The sequence below is a fragment of the Macrotis lagotis genome, chromosome X (assembly GCF_037893015.1).
Source record: "Macrotis lagotis isolate mMagLag1 chromosome X, bilby.v1.9.chrom.fasta, whole genome shotgun sequence".
NCBI lineage: Eukaryota > Metazoa > Chordata > Mammalia > Peramelemorphia > Peramelidae > Macrotis > Macrotis lagotis.
This window is the reverse complement of record NC_133666.1, coordinates 682,646,341-682,667,473: the sequence shown is the minus strand read 5'-3', so window position 1 is coordinate 682,667,473 and position 21,133 is coordinate 682,646,341. Positions and strand designations below refer to the sequence as shown.

Below are 21,133 nucleotides of genomic sequence, written 5' to 3'. Positions count from 1 at the left end.
ACCCAGGAAGTTTTATTGTGCTTAGGTAAACAGAAGATAGTGTTTGTGATGAGGTCAAAAGATGAGTCTTCAATAGTAGGTGACCATTTCTGTCGCTCCATTCCTCCCAAGGACTCCCTTCCATGTCTGGTAATCTGAGCCTACTCTAGCATTAGTCACCCAGAATTAGAAGCTTGTTTCAATAAACATTTTCTTTAACTTTATCAGGTGTCCATCATGGAGGGAGCATAGGCACTGATGATGGTGGCATGACGTTTTCCTGGACATGGCAGTCTCACTGTCACGAACCTGTCATTTACTCCTCTTGGCAGCATTCAAGAATGTTGACTAGATTAGTTTTGATTGCAAAAACTACCCCAGTTTCATGTGCCCCTGCTTTGCTGGGGCCACTCCAGAAAAACATATCCAGCTCCATCTTCAGTCAGCTGGCCTTCGTTTGCCAGCCTTGTTTTACTCAGTGCTGCTATATGGATGCAGTACCTGCTGAGTCCTGTCTCAACAAGAGCTTTCAGGTCTGTTGGATCTTGTGTTGTCAATGAGTGTGCAAATCGATGGTGAATGGAATCTTCTTTTTTGGGTTTTGATGGTCAGGTGGGATCCTCAACCTGCTATAGGCGTCAAGCCAGGGTTGGGTAAGCAGACAATTTTGGGGGCACCTTTTCTAGCCCCTATCTCACATCAAGAGGTGAGAAGTGTGGTTCTTAAAAGGACTGCTCAGTCACTCGGGGCTGCTGAATCCCACTGCTGCTTTCAGTGGGGAAATGCCCCTATGGCCTAGGCCACCTGTGGGTAGGACTGTGACTAGAGCTCCCAGTGTATCCATACCTGCTACTTCACCACTTGCCTTTTACCACAGGATTTTGAGGAATGGTAAAGTGGTATGGGTGATGCATGTCTGAATTGGATTTAAGTGAGGTAAGAGTTGCAGGAAGTCATCGGCCTCACTCTCTCTTCCAAAGTCAGCATGATCCAGAGGCCAGACAGTCAAGACAACTGGTGATGACTAGATGCAGTGGATGACCTTGGCATCTTCGATGTCCACCCAAGCTCTTAATGTTCCACAGCATCTGCTTCAGCTGGCTTCATGGCTGTTGGAATGAAGTCTTTCTTCTGCCCATTCCACCAGTGGAGACTTCACATGATTGGGTAGACACCCTGTCACCTCACCAGTGAATTTGAGACTCCCTTAGTTTTATCCTCAACCTGGTTTAACCTCCCTCCTGAAAGTTTCCCAGGATGTGGCCGCTGTGCATGCCATAGCTTCTTGGAGCCACAGGTGGGATTCAAGTGACTCACGTGGACATCAGAGTTGGAGAGCAGCCCTGAAAAGGGCTTGGCTGCCCCAAGGTACTATTCTTCCTTGAACACAGAATTTGAAGCTAGGGTATTAGAGTTGAGTTTAATAACTTAAATCTATAGAGTGGGAGTTGAGGATGAGTCAGGAACTGAATTTACTAAAGAAAGCCAGGACAAAGTGTCCTAGACCCCAGCTGCAAGAATCTTGATAGGGGGATCAAATATGGACCAAGCAAACCCCCAAATAGGAGAGATTACTGAGTGGTGGTAGTAGAGGGAGAACCTAGAATTGAAATGGGGACCCAGGAGTGTTCTAGCTCCTCTTCCTCCATAAACAAATAAGGGAATGAGGAAAAGTGCAAGCAGTGTTGAAAAAGATGGCCAAGAAAGCTGTGTTGTCAGGAGAGAGCTCACTCTCAAGTGAATAGTATGAAAAGAAAAGCTTTCAGGTGAAAGGATGGTTGCAATCTATGGAGCATGCATTCACAGTGGAAGGTACAAGATGGTAAAATTTGGAGCTAGATAAGATAAGAGTGCTGGGCCTGGAGACAGGAAGGTTTTTGCAAGGCAAACAGGGTTAAGTGGCTTGCCCAAGGCCACACAGCTAGGTAATTATCAAGTGTCTGAGACTGGATTTGAACCCAGGTACTCCTGACTCCAGGGCCGGTGCTTTATCCACTGCGCCACCTAGCCGCCCCAAGACCCCTTTTCCTAAGTTTAAATCTGCCTCAGATACTTACTAGCTTTGTGATCATTCTTTATCAAGTCTCTTAACCTTGATTGCCCTATTTTTCCTTATCTATAAAATGGGCTAGAGAAGGAAATGGCAAAGCACCCCAGCATCTGTCAAGAGGACCTAAATTGGATCACAGAGTGTCAGATACACCTGAAAGAACTAAACAACAAAAAAGGGGGAAATGTTTTAAATAGCTAGTTTTTTTAACTTGGTTTTTTTTATCTAAATTCCATCTTCTCTCATTAAGAAAGAAAAACAAAACCCTGGTGACACACATATGGTCATACAAAACAAATTACCACATTTGCATGTTCCAAATATGTTCCAGTGCTCACTCAAGGCCGTCATCCTCTCCAAAAGGAAGTGGACCTCAGGTTTTGTCAACAGTTGGTCATTGAAGTCTTTGTAGGGCTGCTGTCTTATTGTCTAAGTTGTTCTCCTGGATCTGCTCCTTTTTCTCTGATCACACATTACTGTTAACCTGATCCTGCTCTTCCACCTCACTGGAGTCTCTTGGTCTCATCTTTAGCCTCAGGAGGTTAAACAAATCTTTGTAGCTGAAGGTTAGAAACTGGCTCATTTAGCCAGATGCCCCTACTTGACGTCCCTCTCTCCTGGCACAGGGGCCGGGGCAGCCCTGGGCTCCTTCTGGTCAGAACACACTGTCCAGTCTGACACCTTGTCCTGGGACTAACATCTCCAGGCTTTGAGCATCAGCACTGTGGGTTGTTGGGATTTAATGTCTTTCTCCTCCAGTTCTTTCTCTGGTCTAAGAAGTTAGATCTGAATTAAGCTTGTAAATCATGACCTTTTTATTATGCCTTCCTTGATGGGGGAAACATTAATCATCAAGCAAGCTAGTAGTGAAAACAATTTCAAACTTGTTTCCTTTAAATCTGTTATGGGTATATAGCAAATATTTTTTAAAAACAGATAAACAATTCCATTTTCATTACATTCTTATTAAAAATTCATGTCGAAGGGCCGCTAGGGGATGCAGTGAATAGAGCACCAGCACTAGAGTCAGGAGTACCTGAGTTCAAAACCAGTCTCAGACACTTAATAATTACCTAGCTGTGTGGCTTTGGGCAAGCCACTTAACCCCATTGCCTTGCAAAAAAAAAAAAAACTAAAAAAATTCATGTCAATAGGTAAAAAAATGCAGCCACCATTCAGTCTCAGCTAACATTAGTATCTGATAAAGGAAGACTGCCATACCCGATTTTGCCAGTAGGTGCCGCAATGTTGCACATGTTCTGTAAGGTCCTACGGTTCACATATGAAATTATTCTGTTCTCTCAACTCCAGATTCTACATGAGAAACAGACTTATTGCAAGAAGTGCCTAGGCTTTTTTTTTTAAAACCAGAAGCTACTAGCTATAGTATTAGCTATATATCCTGGTACAACAGAAAGGAAAGTTGACTGAAGGTCCTGGCTGTGCTTCTCTCCCCTCCTCCCTCCCTTTCTTTCCCTGTCTCCTCTAGAATGAGAATTGTTACTATTCTATGAGGTTGAAGGACTCCTTCAGGCTCTAAATCCTTTTTTTTCTTTATGGCAGTGGGGTTAAGTGACTTGCCCAAGGTCACAAAGCTAGGCAATATAAGTGTCTGAGTCCAGATTTGAATTCAGATCCTCCTGACTCCAGGGCCAGTGTTCTATCCACTGCACCACCTAACTGGTGTCTCACAGAATGTGGCACACCTTCCCCCCTCCCCAGGAGGTGAGGTGTTTGTGGTGGTAATGGTGGTGGGATTGGATTCATAAGGATGGATTCTTTAGAAACTCAGAGGAACAGGAAATGTCCTTGGAGTTGGGAGCCAGGCTATTCCTAAGGAGGTGCAGAATTGATCTCAGTCACATTTCCTGGATTATAACAAAGCCCCCCCCACTTCTGTGACTCAGGCAGCTGCGCCCAGACTGCACCTTTCTGTTCCCTCACTTGTTGCTTGTTTCTTGGGGAACATTTTGAAGTGGATTTGACTTGCTCCCCTCCTGAGGGACAATAAATTAATTCTATGACCATAACCAGGCATGGGCTGAAGTCTTTGGCTCCTTGGCATTGGAATTGTTTTTTTAGATTTGAGCAAAGAGGTACCCCTGTTTTGAGGCGTCATTGTTCCACCAGTAGCTGGATGAAAAGCTTGATCTTTCTGGCTGGGCCATTTTGACAAGGGCTTTTGTCCCAGACAAGAGCAGGGCTTCAAAATGTCTCCTTAATGGACCCCCTCCCATTTTTTGTTCTGGTGTGTGATGGGGGAAGCACCCCAAGGGACCCAAGCCTGGCCTAGGCCTGGGAGAGCTTGACTAGAGATGGTGTGAACTGATGGATAAGGAAGCCTCTGCTTGTCTGGGCTGAGACTTCTTCCCAGTTCATTCAGTGGTTGACCTGAAAGACCATCAGATGTCCTGGTCTTCCAGAAATGGCTTTTTTTATAATAGCTATTTTTCAGCCCCTCATAACAGCAAAGCTGATTATCAGAAAAATGTTAGGGTTTTTTTTAAGGTGATGGGGTAAGTGACTTGCCCAAGGTCACACAGCTAGGCAATTAAGCATTTGTGACCAGATTTGAACTCAGATCCTCCTGACTCCAGGGCCAATGCTCTATCCACTGCACCACCTGGCTGCACCAAATGTTATGATTTTTTAAAAAGTGGTTTCTTAAAAACTCCATCAGGTATGAGGTCTTCAAATATAGGATCTCTCCATGAATGTTAGTTAAACACCTAATGTGGGCCAAGTGCTGGGGATCCCAAAGAGGCAAAAGACACCTGTGCCTGAGGAATTAAAACTTGTTTTTTGGTTTGTTTGTTTTTGCAAGGCAATGGGGTTAAGTGACTTGCCCAAGGCCACACAGCTAGGTAATTATTAAGTGTCTGAGGTCAGATTTGAATCCAGCTACTCCTGACTCCAAGGCTGGTGCTCTATCCACTGCGCCACCTTAGCCACCCTTATCAAAGACATTTTCATGAAAAATGTTGAATAGTGTATGAATATACATTCATGAGGATGATGATAATTACAATCATCACAAGAGTGCTGAGTAGAGGCTCAGCATTAGAATCAAATAGTCCGAGAGAAAGTGGAGCCGCTGATTGTTCCTGCAGCCCTCCCCAGCCTCCCTTCCTGCCAACCTCACAGTAAACGCCTGAGAAGGATTCCTCCATGGAGTTAGGAAACCAGGACCTCAGCTTCTTCCTGTGCAAAACCAGGAGAGTCATCCTCAGATCTTTGCCTCCATCAGTCAGTGTTAAAAGGAAAGTGCTGGTTCACCATCATCTGAGTGAATTCTTGTGGATGGGGCAGGCAGGGCAGAGAGCTTGGGCAGAGCCCACTCTGCATTGTGCTGGCATTCTGGAAGTTGGCTCAACTCCTGGATTAAAACTCCAGGGGGTGGGAGGGACCTCACCAGCTGCCCCTGGGCCTTGGTCTAATGGGTCCTGCTTAGGTCCCACTTCTCCCCACAGCTGCTAGTGCTCTTCGCCTTCCCAAGGCAGATACACCCTTGTTCAGTTTGTGTTTCCTGTTCATTAATACATAATAAATTTTTGTTGAAATAGGCCGCCTTGCAACGTGGCCATTTTCCTATTTGATGGAGGTTTCCAAACAGAATTTGAGGGATCACTTGTCAGGAATGTTTTGGGAGGAAATTTTTCATCAGGTTTGGGTTGGATGAGGTCATAATCTCTGTGGTCCTTCTGCCAAGGCTCTTTGGCTCTTTATTTTGTACTGGGTCCCTAATAGAGAGGAGAGGCAGTGTGGTCCTGGCAGTGGTGCACATGAGCAGAAAGACTGAGGGTCTCCTGATGCCTCAGGCACTCTGGCAAATTATGGTGGGCAGGGTGCCAGGTGAAAAGTGGACACACAGCATATAGTTTGGAAGGTTGGTGAGTATCAGGATCCTATTGTGGCAAAATTTGTCAGATCATGGTCATAGGCAAGAGCAGCAGCCTTGCTCCTGGCCCATGCAGAGGCAGCCTTGGTAGCCATAGAAAAAGAGGCCACACAGGAAATTCCAGCCATGGCTGGGCACGTCGCCTCTCCTCCCCATCTCTGCTTCATGCTTCTCTCTCCTGGGTGACCTTGGGTGTTCAAGGAGCTTCTTTTGGGGAAGGGCCAGGAGGGGGAGGAGTGGGAGGGAGGGTGGATGAGGGGCCTTACACCAGAGTTGATCCTCCTGGCCCGGATGTCCCCTCCCCCTGCCACCCTGGGTCTTCTCTCCCCACATTCTCCAGCCGCCCGTCGCTGACCATTTGCCTTTCACATTGGGTCCATCTCTTCCTAACTTGCTTTTGATGCTTGGTACATGCATCCCCTCCTCTCTTTCCCAAAGAATATAGTTGTGGAACAGTTGACGTGTGTGTGTACATGTGCATGGCCACAAGTGAACATATCTGGGAAAAGCAGTCCTTTAAGATGTATTCATTGTACCTTGATCTTTTAAACAGGTAGCTTTGTGTTTATAATCCAGCTCAGGAAACCCTTCACCAGGTCTGCATTGAGTGGATCCACCTGGTGGATGGAATCTTTGGGACACCATATTGAACTACTTGGATCTGATGAATGATAAGGGATAGCTGGGGTACCAGAGTGCACAGAGCCCCAGCCTGAAGGCAGGAAGAGTCCTTGTCCTGAGTTCTAGTCTCAGTCTAGTCTAGTCTCAGACACTATCTGCCTCAGTTTCCTCCTCTATAAAATGAGGAAGTGGTGAACCAACCCCCCTAGTATACCTGCAAAGAAAACCCCAGATGGGGTCACAAAAGAGTCTGAACTGCCTGAACAAAGTTGAATGATGAGCAATCATGTCCCAACAATTTCTGTTCGGGTTCCTCATGCATCTAGATTGTTCAGACACGCACGGCTGATTTCTGGTGCAACCTCTTGTTTCTTCAGCTGGATCTGCACTGCTTGTGCTTATTGGTTTGTCCATTGGAAAGAAGGTTTGAATCCAGGCTGTATCCTGGGTGCCTGCTCCCCTCCCCCCACCTAACCTAGTCACTCACCCCCCTTGGCTTCCCTTTCAGCTCTGGCCATGGGTCTCTGTGTGGCCATGATCGCCTTTGTCCGCCTGCCCAGCCTCAAGGTATCCTGTCTGCTCCTTTCGGGCCTTCTCATCTATGATGTCTTCTGGGTAAGTTTGCTTTTTTCCTGAAAGCATACACCATCCCCCAGATTTTCAGGTGGGAAGCTCCTCTTTGTGCTTTTCAGTCAGAATGGTCCTTGAGGCCTGTGCCAGCCCCAGGGGACAAGGGGCTTCTTGGTTCCTGAGCTCTCCGGGCCTCTATGGAGGGAGAAGCAACAGTGAAGTCAGGTGGAAATGTGCCTTTGGAGGAGAGGCAGGATGAAGTGTCTGAGGTCAGATTTGAACTCAGGGCTTCCTGACCTGAGGCCCAGTGTTCTGGATTATAAGGCGTCACCTTGCAGAAAAGTTCAGAAGGACAAAGTCCCCACTTGTGGCAAAAGTTTTTTCCCCCCACTTGTCCTCACTCAAAATACAAGTTTTATCACAAATGTAATAGAAACTCAAGCCTCATCCCTCCACCCCCCATTGGCCTCTGATTCGACTGAGACCTCCCTGCTGGTCAAGCCAGGTGCATTTCCCTACTGGCTGCATTTCTTTCTTCCCCTCTTTCATGCCATCAAAGGTCCTAGGGGTCAGAGACCCAAGTGCCACAAGGAGCTTCTTTCAACAGTCCCATATTGATTAAAAGAAATCCTAAAAATTGTATTCCATAGTCACATATTTCAAATATCTTTTAATTACATTTAATTTGCTAAGCTGAGAAGGCCTCATTAGCACCATTGGGTGATGGATCAACTATTTTTGCATTGTGTGGTTAAATTGCTGTCTGACAGGTTTCTTCTTCTCCAAAAACGCATATTTTTTTCTTTTAATATTTTGTTTTCCAATTATAATCAGAAGTAGTTTCTATGTATCATTTTTTTTGGCAAGGTTTTGAATTTGCAATCCCCCCTCCCAATAGAAGACAGTCTGATAGACTTTACATTTGTTTTTATGATATGCATAGATCAGTACTGAATATGTTGAGAGAAAAATCATGTCCTTAAGGAAGAAAGAAAACATTAGAGAGAGCAAAATTGTATATAACACATAAGACAACTTTTAAAAATTGAAAATAACTGCCTTCTGTGGGGGTGGGAAGAAGGAAGCAAGATTGGGGGGAAATTGTAAAACAAAATAAATAAAACCCTTTCTAAAATTAAAAAATAAAAATTGAGGATAATAATCTTTAGTCTTTGTTCAAACTCCACAATTCTTTCTCTGGATACAGATGGTATTCTCCATTGCAGATACCCCAAAATTGTCCCTGATTGTTGCACTGTTGGAATGAGCAAGTCCATCAAGGTTGATCATCACCCTCATGTTGCTGTTAGGATGTATAATGTTTTTCTGGTTCTGCTCATCTCACTCAGCATCAGTTCATGCAAACCCCTCCAGGCTTCCCTGAATTCCCATCCCTCCTGGTTTCTAATAGAACAATAATGTTCTGTGACATACATATACCACCGTATGCTAAACCATTCCCCAATTGAAGGACATTCACTTAATTTCCAGTTCTTTGCCACCACAAACAGGGCTGCTATGAATGTTTGTGTACCCTTATGTTTTTACCCTTTTTAGGATACAGACCCAGTAGTGGTATTGCTGGATTGAAGGGTATGCATGTTTTTAATGTCCTTTGAATGTAATTCCAAATGCTCTCCAGAAAGGTTGGATGAGCTCCCAGCTCCACCAACAATGCATTAGTGTCCCAGATTTCCCACATCCCTTCCAACATTGATAATTGTCCTTTCTGTCCAGTCTGAGAGGTGTTAGGTGGTATCTCAGAGATGCTTAAATTTTCATTTCTCTAATAAGTAGTGATTTAGAGCAATTTTTCATATGTCTACAGATCACTTTGATCTCATCTGTGAATTGCCTTTGCATATCCTTTGACCATTTGTTAATTGGGGAGTGGCTTGTTCAGAAAGCACATTTTCATGGAACTAACAGATGGCTTTAGGCAGGACCCCCCCCATGTTCTTGAAGGAAGGGAATGAGGATCACCTGAAGTCCTGCATTCAATCCTGCTCTGTTTTCCAGGTCTTTTTCTCCGCCTACATCTTTAATAGCAACGTCATGGTCAAGGTGGCCACCCAGCCCGCTGACAACCCTCTTGATGTTCTCTCCCGGAAACTTCACCTGGGACCAAATGTGGGCCGAGATGTTCCCCGATTGTCTCTTCCTGGAAAACTGGTCTTTCCCAGGTAGGAACACTGCCCTGGGGCAGATAATACCTGAAACAGACCCAGAGAGAAGCCTTCAAAGTGGATGGCCTTTGTCCACTCTCAAGACCAGGCCTCACTATGCCTACTGGCTTCCCATTTCAGATGAGGAACACTTGACTCGGGGACCCACCTAGCTAACAGGGGGCCTGGTGATAAAGGGGCAGAAGGGGAATGTGCCCCTCCTCCTTGTCCTAAAGCAGCACCTGCCCCCTCACCCAGTCTGGGTACCTGAACAGGGGAGGGAGGAGGAGGCTGGGCACCTGAGCTCCATGCCATGGGCTCTGTGTCCTCAGCTCCACAGGTAGCCACTTCTCCATGCTGGGCATCGGTGACATTGTGATGCCGGGTCTCCTCCTGTGCTTCGTGCTGCGCTATGATAACTACAAGAAGCAGGCCAGCAGTGACTCCTGTGGGGCGCCGGGCCCAGGAAACATCTCTGGCCGCATGCAGAAGGTCTCCTACTTCCACTGCACTCTGATCGGCTACTTTGTAGGTAAGAGACCCCAGCACCTGGGCCCAGGCAGGTCTCAGCTGCTTTGGCAGGTACTTCCAAGTGCCCAGGGAGACCTGGCAATTTCCAGAGTTTGCTGACCCCTAAACCAAGTCTGCCCACCTGACTCCTTCCTAATCCGGGGAATTCCCTGGACTGAGAAGTGGTAAGCCCAGCCCCAGGAGGGACATGTTTATGGGAAGGGGTGGAGGTGGCCATCACAATGCCAAGATTGCCCCAATGGACTGAGATCTTGAAAATTCCATCTTTAAAAAAAAAATTTAAGATTTTTTTTTTTTAAACAACTCTGTATCTTCCTGGTCACCTCTTCAAGTCACGCCAACCCGACAGGCTTCATTGTTCCAGCCACTGCTATCATCAGGATGGGGGGGTTGGGGTGACCAGGCCTGGAAGGGTGCACCCTGTCATTGCTAGCCTCAGACTTTGGAAGTCTTTCAGGAAGTTTGCTTGATAGGATCACAGTTGGCTTGTTGATAAATAAAATCCTATCCATTTACTCCCAGAGAAATGCAGGAGGACCAGGAGGTCCCAGGGCACAGTAGCCCGGGTAGGGGGCCAGGGAGGGCAGCTGGTGTCTGTGGCTTCCTGGGGTTCCTGCCTGGCAGAAGGATTGCCGAGCCTTCGCCTTTACTGTCATTTACTGAACCAAACCTTGAAAGCAGCTCTGCCCTCACAGAGAAGGTTCAAAATGAGGGCAAACAACTGACTTTGACCAGGGAGTCTTTGGAGCCCTTGACCCCCATGTCCTTCACAGAGTAGGGCAGATGTTGTTATCCTCATTTTATAGATAAGGAACCTGAGACTTTGGAGGCAGTGGTGGGCGCAGTAAGAAGAGCCCTCACCCTTGAGTCAGGGCCCAGGGACATCTCCCCCTGATGTTCTCTATCTGAGCCCCTTGGGGCAACCATCATGGCCTACTGAACTTTGTTTTCTTCATCTGCCCTAGCTCTAGGTCAGTGAAAGAAAGAGTGGCTAAGTGACTTAGCCAGGATCACACTGCCATTAAGTGGTGAAGCCTTGGGCTCAAAGTTAGATTCTATGACCCTGGGTCCGGGGTCCAAGATCCAGGGAGCTTTTCCCAAATCTCAGAGAAGAAGGTGAGAATAAGAATAAGGCTAGGTGGAGATGAACATGTCAGTGAGAGATGGATCAAGTGCCAGAAGATTCCCCACCTGGGCCCAGCAGGACCCTCAAAGCTGGGCCTTCATCATTTGCTCCTCTCCTTAGGCTGAATAAAATGGTGATAAACCCCATGCCCAGGAGTAGAGTTCCTGAAACTCAGCTTTTGGATGAGTGCCCTCAAGGCATATCTTCTCTCACAGGTCTGCTGACTGCGACAGTGGCATCTCGGATCCATCGGGCTGCCCAGCCTGCCCTTCTCTATTTGGTCCCGTTCACCTTGTTGCCACTCCTCACAATGGCCTATTTAAAGGTGAGAGACCTTCCCTCCTTGAGTAGTGGGACTTCCTTTTGGACCCTCTGGATCTTGATGGTGGTAACCTGGCTCCCACACCATGAGCCCTCCTTGGTGCCACCCAGAAGGACCTCCCTCCACCATTGGTGAGGTCTAGTGCAAGGAACTGTCTATGGAGGCTCTTTGGGGCAACCAATCACCAGACCTCACTATTTTCTTAGTGTTTTATAGCTAAAATTGGTAAATATTTGTTTGAAATTCTGAATTTCAGAGATAGGATGAAATCTATATAGATGGATTGATTGATGGATGGGTGAGTGGGTGGGTGGGCAGAGGGGGAAGACCCTGGCTAAGAGACTTGGCTGAAAATCCACTTGTTTGTGTTTGGGAAACCCTAAGAATGTGTCTTCACATGAAGCATTTTCGCAATCACATGTCACTTTATAGTGAGTCAGTTTTGGGGTGCCAGCACTGAATTCTTTGCAAAAATATTTGCTATCCTATACCTAGAACCAGAAAGAAACATTAGCTTGCACTAGACGCAGTGGGTCACGAAATGACACAGAGTCTTGTCTCTCTAGGGTGACCTGCGCCGCATGTGGTCTGAACCTTTCCACTCCAAGGCAAGCAGCTCACGGTTCCTGGAAGTATGATGGACCAGCCAGAAAGTGACCAGACCCCATGGTGGTCCTTTTCCCTGACTCGTTGGTGGTTGTTTCCTCCCAGAGTGGTCCTGGCCCTCCAAGGTCCCAGCCTGGGTGCTAGTCTGACTTGACTTTGCATTGAAAAGGGGCCTGATGCTCCAGAGACCCCCCCCCCCCTTTGGTTCCTTTCTCATGCACATGTGGAATTGGAGCCACTTGGTGAAGCTTCCGTCCTCCCCTTGTCTGCTTTTATGGACCTGCCCAACTGCCCCTCAGTGGGGGAGGCGGGGCCTGGACAGCAGCAAGGGGCCATCCAGGAGCTGTAGACTGGACCTTCTTCAAGGAAGCCTCCCCCCGTGGGACAGGGCTCCTAAGGGACCTTCCTTCCAGAGACTTGAGACCGGAGTTCTCCTGTCACAAGAATCTTTTTTGAATTGATGAAACCTTTTCTGTGGTGTCAAATGACTTATTAAACCCACAGAGACACACAGAGTGACTTCTTCCAGTATACATATAAGAATTTGTTGTAATGAATTCCATTTCCACCCAGATGTTGTGTTGGCGCTGAACCAGGGCACGGTTTTTATACGTGAACACACATGTGCACACATTGCTGTGTGTGCAGGTGTAGACATATATACATATATACGCACAGATAGAGAGAGATATATATGTATATACAAGACCCGAGAGGAAGAGCTGCTGTGCCTGAGCCGGGAGCAGCCCCCGGGACCACAGCAGGGGAGCCCCCTCCCCTAGCTCAGCAGGCTAGGGAAGCAGATGTCTGGAGTCCCCGGGACCCTTCTTGTGTTCCTCCTCACGGACCTCTCCCTAACCTCTCCTGTTTTTTAGTCGTCTCTTCCTAAACCAATGCATGTATCATAGCAGCAGAAGTCTTTGTGCTTTCTGATCAAGTGATGTACCACATGTAAATACATTTTTTCTATTTTCTATTTTTTTTGTATTTTTGGCATTTTGTTTCATTAGTATTCTGTATTTTCCATGCCCTTACTCCTTTAAAAAAAAAAGAAAAAAGAAAAGAAAAAAGAGGCAAAACAAAAAAAAAACAAAACAAAAACCTGTCTTTTGCTGTTGTGACCTTGGTCCAAGTTTACCTGCTGGACCAGCTTTGTCCCTGGAACTCTTAAAATGCAGACTTTTTTTTAATGGAGAGAATTTGGGTCCATGGCTTTTCGTGATTGAAAAGGATTTCCTGAAGTCTAAAGGAGAGCTTAGAGGTGGGGCTGGAGCTTGTGGGGGAGGCGGATCATAGATGAGCTCTGGATTCCAGGGAAGGGGGGGGGGGAGTTGCAAGTAGCTGACAGCATTGCTCACAAGGACACCCTCGGCCAGTGGGAGAACAGACAGGATGTGGAGGGACCCGACTTTTCCCCCAGCCATTGGACCCAACTCACTCTCAGGTCCTGCTGTGTATTTGGTATGAATTCTTCCATTGCTCCAAGTAATTCATTTTTTTTTCTGGTTTTAGATTTAAGTGAACTTGTCTAAGGTCACACAGCTAGGTAATTAAGTGTCTGAGGTCAGATTTGAACTCTGGTCCTCCTAACTCCAGGGTCAGTGCTCTATCCACTACACCACCTAGCTTCCCCCATGTCATTTTTTTTTTGGTTTTTGCAAGGCAAATGGGGTTAAGTGGCTTGCCCAAGGCCATACAGGTAATTATTAAGTGTCTGAGACCGGATTTGAACTCAGGTACTCCTGACTCCAGTGCGGGTGCTTTATCCACTGTGCCACCTAGCCACCCCCATAAGTCATTCTTGATGTAGCTCAGAGGAGGGGCTCAGGATTGTCTTTGTGGTCCAGCCTTCATGAGGCTCATGGGGACCATGTTTTCTGCTGCAAATCCTGCTGAACATTACAGAACTTTGCTGACCTTTCTCCTGTACTCAGCTTGGCCATCTACCTGTTAGAGAAGGTGGGTAGGCTCCAAGCCTAGTTCTCATCCTGTCTACCCTGGCAGGTGCCTTCTGCCTCAGCTTGGTCAGCTGGGCCTGACAAGGCTCCAGCCCTTGTCCACCAAATTGAGGCCGTCTCCATTGAAACACAACCCTTCCCTTTTCTAGGGTCGTGCTGGATTTGTTCAAGGAAATCCAGGGAATTTCTAGAGGGATCCTGTGGTTGCTAGGGATCCAGAGCAAATGAGAACATTTGTCCCTTCAGTGTTTGGCAGGAGGGTGACTCAGGTCTCTTGCCATCATCCAGCCTTTAGCTCTTCCACCCTGTAGCTCTTTGACATTTCATAATGCTTTTGAGATAACATCTAGCATTAGAACTGTTCTGACTCAACAAGGGTTGCACTCCTGATCTTGAATGGTGCATAGAGTAGAAGGAAGGCTGGATTTGGAGTACCAGGAACCTGAATTTGAATCCTGGCTCTGCATTTCCTACCCATATGTCCATGGACAAGTCATTGAGCCCCTCAGGACTTCTGTCTTTCTCCAGAATTAGCCCTTCTCTTCCCAAATCTATGATCTTATTATCCTGATGCTGAGGATTAACTCAGAACTAAATAGAAATAGAAGGAATTGGGCTTTTGGTCATCTGTTCAGAGACTGTCCAGCCCATACTGACCAAGAACCTGCAAGTGACCTCCTAGGCTTCACTCAGACCTCTAATGAGAGCGACTGCCTCCCTTTCAAAGCAGCTTGTGCTTTCTCCTAGGAATCAGGGACCCCCTGCCAACCTGGAGGCCTCCCTGCTCTGCATCCCAAGGCCTTCTCCACTTTCCTGGCTGTCCCTTTACCCCCTTCAGATCTAAGGAGACCTCCAACATCTTTGTGTAGTTGTGATTTCCACTCAAGAGAAAGACCAGTTTCAGCCCAATGAATTAGACCAGCCAAGATCTTGTGAAATGGAGATTTTGTTATCCGATCCCCAACTGTCTCTATCCTGTTGTTAGTTATTGATCATTCTCTCATTCACCAGTAGTAAGAGCCCTATTTGTGTTCTCTGAGGTTTGCTCCTAGTACAATTTGGAAGAAATCGAGCCAACCCCTGGGTGGTTCTTCACTTTCCTTACCCTTCCCCATTTGGATTTGAGCAATCCAAACACTATTCTTAAGGGCTTGTCAATAGTAAACATTTATTAAGCACCTACTGTGTGCAGGCTCTGTGCTAAATAATAGAGATACAAATACAAAAGGGGGAAAAAGGGAAGAGGGCTTCTGCCCTCAAGGAGTTTTCAAATCTAGTGGAAAAGACTAAATACAAAAGAAAGCTGAATAGGTGGAAGATGGTGAGGAGAAAGTACCTGATAGGAGGCTTGGAGAAGACCCACTAGTGTCCCTGGCAGTCCAGTCAGGTGAGAAATGGGGGGCCTTCAGCTGAGATCTCCCAAAATGGAGACTCAGAGGTCAAATGCTTGCCAAGCTTGTGGGTACATCTATTACCTGCCCAGGTGTTATTAGACCAAAAAGTTGCATTGATTACAGCAAATGGAGAAGTGATGAGGACTGTGGACAAGTTCACTGACCTTGGCAATGAGTTTGCCAGGAAGGTTCACATGGATGATGAAACTGACACATGAATTGCCAGAGCAAGCTCAGTGTTGGGGAGGCTCCGAACCAAAGTGTGGGAGGGGCGGCTTAGGTGGAGCACCGTCCCTGGAGTCAGGAGGACCTGGGCTCCAATCCGGCCTCAGACACTTAATCGTGACCTAGCTGTGTGGCCTTGGGCAAGCCACTTAACCCCACTGCCTTGCAAAAAACTTAAAAAGTGTGGGAGAGAAGAGGTATTAGACTGACACCAAACTGAAGGTCTGGTGAACTGTTGTGTTGATCTCATTGCTCTATACCTGTGAAACCTGGACAGTCTACCAGCGCTGCATCAGGAAACTGAGTCACTTCCATTTAAATTGTCTTAGGAAGATGTTAAAGATTCCCTGGCAGGAGAAGATAGCAGACACTGAGGTCCTCTCGAGCTAAATTGCCTGCCTAAATTCCACCATTAGTACAGAGAGGGCAACTACAATGGACTGGACATGTTAGAATGCCAGACATCCGCTTGCCAAGAAGACTATTTTATGGAGAACTCCCACAGGGCAAGTGTTCTCAAAGGAGTCAGAAGAGGAGATACTGAGACAGCCTGAAGGTCTCACTGAAGAACTTTAGCATTGACTGTACAGCTTGGGAGACACTGGCACAGGATTGCCTGGCCTTGGTGCGCCCTCATCAGTGAGGGGGCTGCCCTCTGTGAGGAAGGCAGAATGGATGCCCACCTGAAGTAGAACATTCCTGGCTCGTATTGGCCTGATCAGCTGCAGTCGACATACTGTCATTTGCCTCTAACAGTGATGTCATTTTACTCTTCTTTGATAAAGGACAAGAACCAGCCTGCGCAGGGGACTTGCGCTCAGATCCGTCAGACTTCACTTATCCCCATTTTCCCTCTTTCAGAATTTTCTCTTTGCGTTTTCAGAATTCTTGTGTTGAAAGATTCTCTTGTTTCCTGGAGCAATGTTCCCTTGAAGAATCTTGGACTGTGCTATCCTCCATCTTCTCTGAGCCATTTAACACTAGGGCTTATTCAGACGGTTCCCAGGCTGCTTCTCTCACAGATTCCGAGTGCAGCTATTTCTTCTTAAACTTCCCCAAGTTCCGGCTCACCATTCAGTGCCTCCTGTTGGTTTCTCCATCTCTTGAAGGATAAAAGGATTACCCAAAGTCAAGAAATGATTAATTGTGTGTCTTTATGTACCAAAGTCTGAGGCACCTTTTACAGCTGACTCTTGGGTTTCCATTGAACTCCTGGGTGTGTCAACTTCCAATCAATCCAATAATCTCTTTGGAGTCCAGAACAATTCCATAAACCTTTATAAGGAGTCTTCAATTTTCTTTGGGTGCCTAACAGCTTAGCCATGGGCAACCAGGAAGGGACCCAGGGAGCCCCCAACCCTCTGCTCTTCAGAGATCTCAACTCCCACTTCCCATTGAGGCCCTGCTCCATATGTTAAAATTTCCACTTCCCCTAATTAACCTTTACCTGCCTTATTTGGAATTACAAAGACGAGACTGTCCCAAACCCCATAGATTTGATATTCTGCTACGTGTAGGTTTGCTCACAGCTGGACTGTTCCTTAGCAAGAACCTGCTTTGTCGGACTTGCTAATTCCTGAAATTAAAAGGATCCCGAGGTTTGCACGGCGAAGGAGGACGGCCCATCTTCCTCGTCCGAACAGTGACTTCTGTTTGACCAGAAGAAACAAGTGCAAAGATGAAAGCGCCTGGAGACGGTCTGTTCCCCTTCACCTGAACCAGTCATGGCTGTGGCACCACGCCTCATGCCTCATGTGAGGCTGCCCGGCCTTCCTTACATGGAGGAAGGAAAGATGGCTTGGTCTCCCTTCACATCAGTCTCCCCTCTTTGTCCAGCCTGTTCATTATTGCCAAGTGTGTCACACTGTCCAAACATATAGCTGTAAAGTTCTGCCAGAGTTAACTTCAATGCCATCCATAAAAAAAACTATTAAAAATACCAAATTTTCAGGCATCGCCATAAAGAGAAGTTTATGAGGAGCCCCTGCCAGGACGACTCCTGATGCAGCTGCTGAGCTATCCCTCCAAAAACCATGAGCCGTAAATGCGTGTCATCACTCCCATCGGATTTTTCTTGACACCAAACAAATCTGGGGCCTTTTCTTCCTTAAAGTAATTTTTAAAACAGGTACATTTTTAAAACTTCAGAGTTAGGGAACTTCTTCCTACATTCAGTCAATAAACACTTATTAATCACCTACTGTAAACAAGACCAGTTTTCTTCTAGACTTCACTGAGAGCCCATCACCCCATCCTCCAGCCTCATGGTAAGTGGAATGAAAATTCCTGTGTTATGAGAAAAACTGGCAGCCTCCTCCTGAAAGGCAAAGGTTGCCTTTCCAGTGACCCTTGTATGGTGCGGTGGAGTCAAAGACATGGGCTCAAATTCTGGCCCTGCCTGCAGCCTCTTCCTCCTCACATTTGTTTCCTTCATTGTAAGTAAAGGGGACTGTCTAGAGGACCTTGGGGTCCCCTGCTGAGGTGATAGAGGCCTCTGATAGAGGCCATTTCATTTCTGGGGTTTTTTCCTTGTATAGTATTGGCAGCTGGGGGGGCCGCCACGGTGTATAGAGTGTGGGGGGCCTAGTTCAGTGCAGCCTCAGACACTTCCTGTCAGTGTGACCCTGGGCAAGTCACTTCACCCAGTTTGTCTCAGCTTCCTCATCTGTCAAATGAGCTGGAGAAGGGAAAGGGCAACCGTCCAGGATCTGCCAAGAACATCCCACATGGGGTCCTGAAGAGGAGTCAGAAGTGACCAAGCAGGAAGGGAGAGGCACTGACTCATGCACCACCGCATCATCGCCATTCCAGCTGCACCTTCCTCATCAAGAATGCAGAGTAAACATAGGGGACGGCTAGGTGGCACAGTGGACAGAGCACTGGCCCTGGAGTCAGGAGGACCTGAGTTCAAGTCCAGCCTCAGACACTTCATAATGACCTAGCCATGTGGCCTTGGGCAAGTCACGTAACCCCATTGCCTTGCAAAAAAAAAAAAAGAATGAAGGGCAATCACATCTTCAATGATGCCGAGATGTTCAGGAACCCCCCCCACACACACACACACATACTCCAGATGGTCAGGGTCATATCTGCGGCCAGAAGCCTGTTCCTCAGTTTCCCTCTTTGAAGCTGCTCCACAGTAGCCACGTGGCCTTCTCACACAGGGCCCTCACGACAGCTCCCACCAGGATCTCCCCTGGGTCCTGAAAGTTAGGTCAGAGAGCCTCGGCAGTCTCTGCCCACTTGCTCTTTGTATGTCCACATGGCACAATTCCAGCCAGGGCCCTTCTGCACTGGTGCCCACCACCTCCCCAAGCTCTGGCCAGAAGCCGAGTGAACCCCTGCCACCAGTTGCATCCCAGCTACCAGGTGAACCCCAGTCAGCACCTCCAAATTAGGGGGTTCAGCAGTGACTCACAGGCAGCTAGTAGGTGCTGCCGTCTTTTTTTAGATTTTTTTGCAAGGCAATGGGGTTAAGTGGCTTGCTCAAAGCCACACAGCTAGGTCATTATAAAGTGTCTTGAGACTGGATTTGAACTCAGGTCCTCCTGACTCCAGGGCTGGTGCTCTATCCACTGTGCCACCTAGCCACCCTGATACCTGCCCACTAATTCTGAGCAAGTGATGTCACCTGGTGGCCCAGCCAGGAGTCTCCCCCCCTTAACTGGGGGCTCAGTTGTCCTGGCTGACTCTGTGACCCCATTGGCAGTTTCTTGGCAGACATCCTGGAGGGCTTTACCATTTCCTTCGGCTCATTTGACAGATGAGACACTGAGGCAGAGGTGACTTGCCCAGGGTGTCATAGCAAGGAAGAACCAGGCTGGATTTGAACTTGGAGCTCTGTGCACTGCGGTGCCTCCTACCTGTAATGCGGAGACACCGTCATTGCCCTTGTGTCCTGGAGCTGGGAGAGGGACACTGCCTCATGAGCCTTAAGATACCGGAGAAATATCAGCGACTGGATCCTGCCTGGGACTTGGACTCCAGGAGCCGGCCAACAAACGCTGGTTCAAACAGTTCCCCACAGGCCAGATGCAAACAGACCCAGGCAGGGGCCCCGGCCCAGCAGCGGAGCCAGAAAGACCGCCAAGGTCATGCGGCCCAGAGTGCAAGCGACCTGTCCCAGGCCACCACGCCACAAGGGAGCCCCGGAGCGCACAGAGCTCCCAGGCAGGAGTCCTTTACATATACTGTCATTGGCAATTAGCAAACCTTTATTAAGTGTTTACTTCCAAGTCAAACTGGGGTCTGGGGTCTGGAAACAAGGTTCTGCCTTCAAGGAGCCCAAGAAGAGTCAGAGTGAACACACCTCAATCCGTCTAAAGAGAATGTGAGTTGGGGGGGGGGGTTGCACCAGCAGGTGGGAGAGCCCGGAGGTGGCCCTTCAGCTCAACATTGAATGAGGCTGAGGAGTCGAGAAGAGTGAGGAGGGAGAGTCATTGCAGGCAGGGGGCACAGCCTGGGCGAAGGTGCAGAGGTGGGGGAATCGAATGACGTGTCAGGAAAGCCACTGACTGAAGGAGGCAATGTGTAATAACTCCGGGAATGGAGGTGGGGTTCAGGCTAATGGCACCTAAACTGCCAGAGGAGTTTGATTCTAGAGGTCACAACTAGTGTGAGTGACCCAACTGGACCAGCGTTTAGGAACATCACTTGGGCAGCTGTGCCCCCCGAGGTTAGATTGAGCAGGGGAAGAACTAGACTGTGAGACCCGTTGGAGCCATTCAATAGTCTGGCGAAGACCAGGTTGTGTTCGAGTGGGTTGGCAGAATCAATAGGGTTTGACCACTAAGGCTTCACCACGCCCTATGCCGGCGGGCTTCTGGAAGAGGTGACACTCCCAGCTACTTGCCCCTTTGTCATCCCTTGGGAGAAGGGACTAGGGAGGGGAATGTAGCCAGGTAGACTGAGTCCAAATGGTTGGACTGGGGAGTAAGGAGTAAGAAGAGGAAGCAGGAGGCTGGATCCCTCTGAGCAGGCCTTGCCCCAATCTCCAAGACAGGGTCACACATCTCATTAGAGGACCCTGGGGAGCAGAGCTCATGACCAATGGCCAAGCCAAATAGGAACAACCAGACACCAACTACTGCCCCCCCAACACCCCTGACCCCAACACAACTTTCAGGATCTTTTCTGCTCCTAACCCTGTGTTGCCGCGGCGACTCCCTGGTAAAAGGGACCCTTCAGGGCATTGCTCCTGACCTTGTGGGTGGTGAGGTAGCAGAGTGATGAGGCCTCCTGTGGGCAAAGGCAGATCTCAGTTCAATGTACTCCACTTGATCTGTAGGGAACCTTGGGGTGAATTCTACAAAGGGCTTAGCCATCTATAGTGAGTGACATTTTTTACACACGCCACTTATCAAGTCAACACACCACTGTCTAGAAAATACAATATTTTATATTGATGTTTTATATCTCATTTGCAAACATTGGGTCATACTTCCAGAAAGGCTTCAGGGATGAACACTGGGTAGGGGGTTTTCTCTCTTTTTTAACACATTTTCCCATCTATTATTCTTGTGACCCTAAAAACCACCTTTGGAGAGTGGTTGGGTGGGTCCTGCGGTTCCCCTTCTGGCTCTGCTTCCGATGTTGTGACTTCAGTCTCACTCTGGAACCCCTCTCTGTGCTTAAGGTCTCGTCTCCTTGGACACCCATCCTGGTTTTAAGGTCTCAGAGCACCCATCT

General features: G+C 47.8%; 1 protein-coding gene across 2 annotated transcripts in view; it reads left to right on the top strand.

The window, feature by feature from the left end:
• The window catches only part of SPPL3 (signal peptide peptidase like 3), a 126,030-nt gene extending 112,977 nt beyond the window's left edge, over positions 1–13,053 (top strand). Inside the window, exons 7-11 of one of the 2 annotated variants that reach the window (XM_074206030.1) lie at positions 7,057–7,163; positions 9,138–9,301; positions 9,616–9,815; positions 11,156–11,265; positions 11,829–13,053. In XM_074206030.1, the coding sequence (XP_074062131.1) occupies positions 7,057–7,163; positions 9,138–9,301; positions 9,616–9,815; positions 11,156–11,265; positions 11,829–11,900 (653 nt within the window). In that variant the 3' untranslated portion in view covers positions 11,901–13,053. The remainder of the gene's footprint in view (positions 1–7,056; positions 7,164–9,137; positions 9,302–9,615; positions 9,816–11,155; positions 11,266–11,828) is intronic. The other variant, XM_074206031.1, reaches the window with a different exon arrangement.
• The last annotated feature ends 8,080 nt before the right edge of the window (positions 13,054–21,133 follow it).